This window comes from Xenopus laevis, chromosome 9_10L (assembly GCF_017654675.1).
Source record: "Xenopus laevis strain J_2021 chromosome 9_10L, Xenopus_laevis_v10.1, whole genome shotgun sequence".
NCBI classification, from domain to species: Eukaryota; Metazoa; Chordata; class Amphibia; order Anura; family Pipidae; genus Xenopus; species Xenopus laevis.
The window spans coordinates 4,146,935-4,155,791 of record NC_054387.1 but is presented as its reverse complement, the minus strand read 5'-3'; the positions used below and the strand labels follow the sequence as shown (position 1 = coordinate 4,155,791).

The 8,857-nt window shown below is 39.9% G+C and overlaps 1 protein-coding gene across 1 annotated transcript in view; it reads right to left on the bottom strand.

Moving 5' to 3' along the window:
• Positions 1-107: 107 nt before the first annotated feature.
• The window catches only part of ghrhr (growth hormone-releasing hormone receptor), a 28,117-nt gene continuing 19,367 nt past the window's right edge, over positions 108-8,857 (bottom strand). Inside the window, 3 exon segments of the mRNA NM_001280576.1 lie at positions 108-658; positions 5,099-5,140; positions 6,044-6,173. Of these exon segments, the coding sequence (NP_001267505.1) occupies positions 566-658; positions 5,099-5,140; positions 6,044-6,173 (265 nt within the window). The 3' untranslated portion in view covers positions 108-565.

Here is an 8,857-nt window from a genome sequence, read left to right as displayed (position 1 = left end):
ATTTTCACCCACAAATTTCTGTTCCTTTCATTTTAATACAAGTTGCTTCAATATGGCAAAAACACTGAGAAATTCACAAGAACAAATTAAATAGAAACGAAAAATGTTTCAGAGTTTAATATACATATATGCCCCTTTAATATGGGTGTGAAAATTGTTTAGGACAAAGAGATTATGGGGGTACTTATAGCAGATGAAGTGGGTATGATGAAAACACGCATCAGTATGATGCAGACAGATTCCTCAAAAGGGTCTAGGTACATTGCTATCATTACCAGCTTTTGGAGACTGCAAACCCCCCAATTGGACTTCTATATTCCACTCACTATGGATAGACTCATGATGTCATTAGAAACCGAGCACAATGCAACTTGTGTCATAGCTGATGATAAGAGGGGGCCCAATGAAGAGTTGATGGGTTGTTGCTTGATAAATAGCATAGCAAGCTCTGCATTTAATTTTTGCCGGGTTTACGGTTAGCCCTGCTTTGTAGCACCCTAAAAGGTCTTCTTTGCGCTTTGTACCATCCTAAAAGGTCTTCTTTGCATCTTCAGTGCCTATGACTTTATGCTGTGAAGTCTTGTGTCACCAGGTTAAATACGTTGCTCTCTAATGAGCTCTGCCACTTGCCCCAGTGCCTCTGGATCTCCGCCTGGACCTGAATGAGAAGAAAGCAGTTTGACATTGTATTTACATACAGGAGCTTCCAATATACATAACTTGTACACAGAAGAATGCTTTGCCTGGGACCGTTTATAATTTAACTATGGGCAGCATTTGGATTACATCAGTCTTCTGAGGATTAACAGGGATGTTAAAATGTATTTAACTCCTGACAGCTGCTTACCATTATAGTAAATATTGACACAGGTACAATAGAATGAGTATTAGGAGATAACTGGAACAAGAGCCGCCCTACTGTTTGCCAACCCATTTCCCTAAACGGGTAACTAATAAAATGCCTACATCATAGGCTTTAGGGCAGTGGTTCAAAACTGTAAGACTGCTCCCCTCCGGGGTGGGCTTGGAGTAGTGGTGAGAGGCTCACATGAAGGCCAGTTAGGGTGAGAATTTAGGAGAATAGCTATTTGCTCTATTAGACGCACCTGAAATCCCGTTTGAGAAAATTCCAATATAACATCAGCCCGAACTATCTGGCTGGTTCTCCAAGGGGTGGTCAGGATGAAGACCAGTCAAGTTAATATTATGGAGAATGCCTATGAGTACCTTTACGTACTCAAGGAAGACCACACTGGCCAAATAGCCATAGACACAACTGAAAGTCCAGTTTGATAAAATTCCCCATATAACATCAGCCCAACATAATGGTTACCAAACTATTTGGCTGGTTCTCCATAGAGAAGCCAAAAGTAATGGCTGGGGTGGTCCAGATGAAGACCAGTCAAGGAAACATTATGGAGAATGCCTTGTGCACCTTAAGGTACTCAAGGAAGACCAGAGTGTCAGGTTGAGATTTGGGGTGAACACTTATTTACTAATCTAGATTATTTTATAAAGCAACATTTTTTATATACGACTATAACTTTATTATAAGATAAGGGGGCTCTGACCACACTGGACCTCATAGTGGGTTTCGGACTATAAAACCATGGTTAATGCTAATAATGCCACCTGGGCAGAGCTCTATCTTGCCAAAAACTTTAAACCAGTTTCTGTGGAGTGCAATATAAAGATATTAGTTTGTAGATGCGTTTAAGAAATCTTGTTTTCACCTTAGATATTCCCTTGTGTAGCTCTGGGCTTTTACACAGGAGAAGAAAAGTGTGACTATGATAAGATAATTCAATTAAGCATAGAATTAATGAATTGTTAGCTCAGGGTAATGTTATGAGTAGCATATAAATTATTAGTATGAAAAGAAATTACATTTTTAATGCGTCTGTAATGTGCCTTTAGGCTTACTTGGCTGCGCATTAAGGAAAATTAAAAAAAAGAATTTTAATATATACAACACATGAATATGAATGGGGAACAAACTGAACGGAAGGGAACCAGCCTACACATAGTAATTAGTATAATTAACCAATAGGGATGCTCCTAATCCATAATATTTGCATTAGGCCAATAGCAAATCTTGCAAATAAGATACGGCCAAATCTGAAAGTGAAAAGCCTTTAAAGAAAACCGAAACCCAAAAATTGTTTCTTTCAGTCGCTCAGTGATTAAGGGTTTGGTGGAACAAAGGATTCAGAAGTTCCAAATCAAATTCGGGACTCTGTGCGCCCCAATAAACAATAGTTTAAATAAAGGAAAATAGTCCATTATCACCATTGGGGAAGTCAGACCATCTGGGTATTTTCTTTGGAATGAAACCAAAAAAGATCATATTCTCCCATGTCTATAAGTTGGGCCTCTATCCCAACTACATCATTTGTATTGCATATGTCCCATCTGTCACGTTTTCTGTCTAGATAATAGAAAATTAAGTTTTGGTCTAGCTCCAAAAATTGGTCAGAGATATCTACTGAAGTCTGGTTAGTGGTGGTGAATTATTTATAGTTCTAGCATAACCATTATGGGATACCCAACTAGTAACATTTATCCGCTGTGTAATATCAGCCTGCAGGTCCTACTCAACCGTTCCACACTGATCTCATCACCTGGATTTATTTATCGCTCGCTGCCTGTCGCGGTTTCATTTCTTTTTGATGCATTGCTGCAATTCTATTGTTTTTTTCTTCATATTTTTGTAACCAGGTTATTTACTTGTTGTGATGCTTTCCTGCCCTGGTTGCTGCTACAATCTCTTATTTATTTTCCATTGTTCATAAGATAGGATTTTTTTTCTTGTTCATTTGACATTATGAAAAAGAAACAGTGGAGAAACAATGGTGTAGCTGGAAGTTACTGCGACACACACAGCAAAATCATTTTAGGGCCCCCCGAACATTTGGAATAAAACTCCTACTTATCAGTTAGTGCCTATAATTCCTGTGACTCCAGTAGTTGCAAGTGGCCCCAATAATTTAAGGGCAAACACGTTGAAAATCAATGCTATTTTTGGTTACATAAATCATCAAGACGTTCTGTGAAAATATACAGTAAATTATTCAATAATATATATCATATAACGCTACCCTTTGCACATAGCACAGATGTACATTAATGCTATCTCTTTGTACAAGGTTTTTACATAATAAAAGTACATCTCTGGCCAATAAAACTCATTAGATGGTTTTCTCATCAGGCTGTGCCAAAGACATCATACACTGACTAGGCTGCTAGGACTAGTTTCCTATTTTTCTATTACCTTCTTATATAAGGGGATTAAAAGGTTTTATTTACAATCTTGAATTGATTAGAAAAGTATTTAGGAAATTAGCTTTCATTTTTAACATATACTGGCATTTCCTGCTTGTATAATAGAATCTTTCTTTCTTTCTTTCTTTCTTTCTTTCTCCTACCTTCCCTCCCCTTCCTTCCTTCCTCCCTCCCTCCCTCCCTTCCCCCTTCCTTCCCCCCTCCCTCCCTCCCCTCCTTCCTTCCTCCTCCCTCCCTCCCTCCCCCCTTCCTTCCTCCCTCCCTCCCTCCCCCCCTTCCTTCCTCCCTCCCTCCCTTCTTTCCTTCCTTCCTTCCTTCCTTCCTTCCTCTCTCAGCAGAAACATCAGGACAGGTATGGAATCTATCAATTCCAATGCTTTGGACCTGAAATTGTCTGGATAAGTCTTTCCGTAATTCCATAGTTTAGATCACCACTTCTTAAGTCCACCAGTAAGTAGGGGGATGGGGAAATGTGCCAGTTTTGCTCATCATTACTAACCATAGAAAAGAGCAAAAACTGCTATTGTTTTAAGGTTCAATGGGCTATGGCATGAGAACAGGGAGACAGAGGTCGTTGTGTACCAAGAACCTTTATACAACCATATTGTACTCAGCACTTCAACCATGTAGGTCGCTCATCCATCTCATGATGTTTCTGACGCCATACAGCAGTAATCCAAACCACCAACCCCTTGGCTGTTGATCCCAGTGGCCTCAAAACGGGTGCTTATTTTTGAATTCCAGGCTTGAAGGCAAGTCTTAGCTGCATAAAAATCAGGTCTACCGCCAAACAGAGCCTCCTATAGACTGCCAGTCCACATAGGGGCTACCAAATGGCCAATCACAGCCCTTATTTTGCGAAGACTTTTCATGTTTGCGTTGCTCCTCAAATCTTTTAACTTTGAATGTTGCCCACGGGTTAAAAAGGTGGGGGAACCCTGTCAAATCATATGATGGCTTTAAGATTCTGAAGGTCACAGTGATAGTTCTCTATTCTTGCTGCTAACATTATTCCTCAACCATAATAACTGCATCTAGCTTTTCCCCTGATTTGTTTATTATGCCACTTAAAATAACTCCCAAGCTCCTAAACTATTTTGTAACTGGATAACCCAATAACGTCACATTTTGCCTTTGTTTTTCTATTTGCTAAACCTATTACCTCTCGCCTACCTCCCCAATGTGATTTACGCCATCAAGTGCACTACAGAGTCTTGTGGTCATGCACAATAAATACATTATAAAACAGATTGTATAATAACACAAGGGTTTGCATTAATGAAACTCTTCGTATACTATATGGCAAAGATTCTTATGTGATGCAACTGTCTTGCCCTTCTGATTCTTCACCCAATATATTGCCTTTTTCTATTGTCTTAGAACATCAGGGATTAAAGGAGGTACAGTCCACAGTAATCAACATCAACAAAACTGGATTGCATGCATAGTGTTTCCAGAGTCAGACTGGTCCAACAGGTTCTGGTGAACTAAGGTCCTACAGGGGAGGGGGCATACAGCATGGAGTTAATACAAGGCCTGGGGAAGGTCCTAGAGGTAGAGGTTCAGTTCCCAATGGGCCAAATTACTGCAGTCCAATGCTTTAAATGGCTTATCGATAACCCACATGGTTGGTGCAATGCTGGGCCATATTATATATATATATATATATATATATATATATATATATATATATATATATATAATATATATATATATATATATTATTCCATATCAACCTAGCTTTTAGTTTGCTGTTTGAGGTTCTACCAAAATAAGGTCCCCTCAAAAATGTCAGAAGTGTTTGTGTTGTTCTCACCTCTCCATTGAGGAAGCAGTAGAGCAAAGCCACTATGAATCCCTGTTAGGACAACAGAAAATAAAGTTGTGTTAATGATTCAGTAAGTTCCAAGCATGGAATAAAGAATTTTGTGGGACTTCTTCATTGAGAAGGATTTGGGGATTTTGTGGGTATAGAGCTGTGTAACTCTAGGTAGAGTCACTTAGTGGCTACTGAAGTGCTGTAAAAAAAGCGGCATTTATTCAGGTGACTCTGTAACATTTATTTTCAGAGAATATACAACTTTAGCACTGAAATTGTTTTTAAAGCCATTCTGTTAGAGGACATTAAAAGAATCAAGCCTGGACAATTACCCCGAGCAATTTCCGGCTGAAGGGTGATTTTCTTTTACCAATAATCACACAAAGAATTTACAGCTTTCCTCCACTTCACAGCACCATTACTGGACTACTTTATGCCTTGCAAACAAATCCTCATCTGCAGAGTGATTGGGGTAAGCCAACGCTCACATGACTTTCCCATGCTCTGAGACCAGGGAGACGTTTGTGGAGCACAGGATGGGATTATACAAGATCTCCTCTCTCCATGGCCTGTTGGACCTTGACCATTGCTTTTCTAAATTGGAGTCACATAGGAAGCTGTAGGGTCAGATTTTACCCTGACGTCTGATTCATGCTGGCAGCTGCACAGTCAGATTTCAATGAGCCAAGAGTTCTTTTTTCTCTGTTTACATCAGCTGCAAGTCAGAAGCACTAAGTCAGCATGCGGTGCCTCTTACTTTTTTACAGCTTGGGTAGGAGAACTGAATTTCAGCTTCATTACTTCTATTCAACACAACACATTCTTCATTTAAAAGTCTCTCTCCTTCTAAATTCCACCATGTTCTAACCCAAATACTATATACTATTTCTATTCCAGAATGATACCAGTCCATTCTGATTAGATCCTACAAAATTACATCACCTGATTGGATCCAAGAACAAGTTCAAAGTACATTCGTGCCCAAATACCGATGTGCTCCGGAAACAGTGCGAAGATAACATAATGAACCCCAAACAGAGGGATGAGGAGAAGAGTAGACTTTGCGAGTCTCCTGAAGGTAAAAAGAGAAGGGGTTTAGCATATGATGGGTATCATGATTGTGATTAAAACATTATATAGATTCATGTGCAAGGGACACTGTAACCTCACATTTTCTTCCAGAATTGTGCATGATGCTCACAAATACCTATGTTAAAATAGATTTATGGTTTCTCTCATAAAAAAATCGTAGGGGGAGTGCAATTTACAGTCCTATCCAATAGACTATGTGATATATGTCACACCATTCCCCTTTTACTGCCTGGCCAAGGCAATTAATGGAGGTCTAACGCCTTTAAACACCTGTTAGCCTTAGTATGTTTCTAGGGTCCACCATGATGCTTGGTACTGCAACTGGGATCAAGTGAAGTCTTGGAGAACTTTCCAGTTTGGCCAGCTTCTGCCCCATGTGTCCAGTGGCATGAATGCCATCCACCTGTCACTGTGCACCTGGAAATTATGGAAAGCTTCACAAATCAAAAAAGTTTAGGTGGTCCCTCACTCCATACGTTTCAGGGTGTCCTCAGGAGAGTAGTGGCCCCATCAAGCCACAAATCTTCCAAATCAACTTAAAATGAACTCTGGAGACCCACGGTAAGTTCATTGTACTTTATTTCACAATATGTTTCGGATATAAGAATCCGTCATCAAGCACCTAATGAAGGATTCTTATATCCGAAACATGTTGTGAAATAAAGTACCGTGGGTCTCCAGAGTTCATTTTAAGTTGATTAGAAATTATGGAAAGGCAGTGCTGAACTGCGACATGAGATTCGGTAACAGCATTGAGTTCATTTAAATCCAATTCATAGTTACATAGTTACATAGTTAAATTGGGTTGAAAAAAAAAAAGTCCATCAAGTTCAACCCCTCCAAATGAAAACCCAGCATCCATACACACACCCCTCCCTACTTTCACATAAATGATATATACCCATACCTATACTAACTATAGAGTTTAGTATCACAATAGCCTTTGATATTATGTCTGTCCAAAAAATCATCCAAGTCTTATAGTCATTAACTGAATCAGCATCACAACATCACCCGGCAGTGCATTCCACAACCTCACTGTCCTGACTGTGAAGAACCCTCTACGTTGCTTCAAATGAAAGTTCTTTTCTTCTAGTCTAAAGGGGTGGCCTCTGGTACGTGATTCTCTTTATGGGTAAAAAGGTCCCCTGCTATTTGTCTATAATGTCCTCTAATGTACTTGTAAAGTCTAATCATGTCCCCTCACAAGCGCCTTTTTTCCAGAGAAAACAACCCCAACCTTGACAGTCTCCCCTCATAATTTAACTCTTCCCTCCCTCTAACCAATTTAGTTGCACTTAGTCTCTGCACTCTCTCCAGCTCATTTATATCCCTCTTAAGGACTGGAGTCCAAAACTGAACTGCATAATTCAGGTCTACAGGAGATTGACTGATTCAGTTATATCATTTTCTGGTTTCTAAATGAAATCCATAAGCAATAATATATGCCAACTTGAGTTCAGGATTGGAACAAATTGAGTTTTTCCACCTTTGTGACTAAGGACAGGGCCCACTGGTATAAGTCCCGGTCACCCCGGCAGGCCAGTCCGACACTGCAGATAGGCTTGTCCCCTAATTCTAAACTGGAAGCAATGGGTTCATCTCTAAATACCAGTTCTGTTCAGTCACATGGCATGTATACCACACAATAGAAGGAATGGCATTACCTAGATTAAAAGACATTAGCATTGCAATATATGGAAGGACAGAGGTACGGATGAATCCAAAGTTAAGTCTAATGCTGATCTGTAATGAGAGAAACTGCTGAAGCACGATGCAATAGCCGAGACGCAAGGCTTGATCCCTCCTGTACCGTCACAGTAGCATGTTATTATCTGCACTGCAGTATTAATAAAATGCCTCACAAATCCACTTATTTTTGTTTCCTTACGCTTCAGTATTTTGGAATCTGCCTGTTTGCAGTTTTTGCTTGAAAAGTTACAGGAATTATACCAATTCCTCGGCATAAATGATTTGCTATCTGGTGATATTGGGGGGGCCAACTTTGTGCATGTCTGGGAAGCTACTATTTTTATTTCAAAATACTCCACTGAATTAATTGGTTTCTTTTGCACCCTGGATACAGCACACTCCAGTCTCAGTCCTAGATCTTAAAGGAGAAGGAAAGGTTAAAACTAAGTAAGCCTTATCAGAAAGGTCCATCTAAATATACCAGTAAACCCCCAAAGTGGTGCTGCTCTGAGTCCCCTGTCAAAAGAAATACAGTATTTCTTTCCTTCTATTGTGTACACATGGGCTTCTGTATCAGACTTCCTGCCTTCAGCTTAAACCTCATTGCCCTGGGCAAGAGCATGCTCAGTTTGTTCCTCTTCCCCCTCCCCCTCCCTTCTCTACTGTAATCTGAGCCCAGAGCAGGGAGAGATCAGGCAGGAAGTGATGTCACACCACATTAATACTGCAGCTGCTATCCTAAACAAACAGAGAGTTTCTAGAGCTTTTTACTCAGGAATGGTAAAACATTCTACAGAATAAATATAGCACTCTAGCTTGCACTATTGCAGCTAATCTATTGGCAATAAAATGCCTCCGTAGCTTTCCTTCTCCTTTAAGTATTTAGGCTACGTCACACTAGGGGGAAGATTTTTCAACATTTGAATTCAATTTTACAGCAATCCGACTCCGATATACCAATTCAGCATTGCG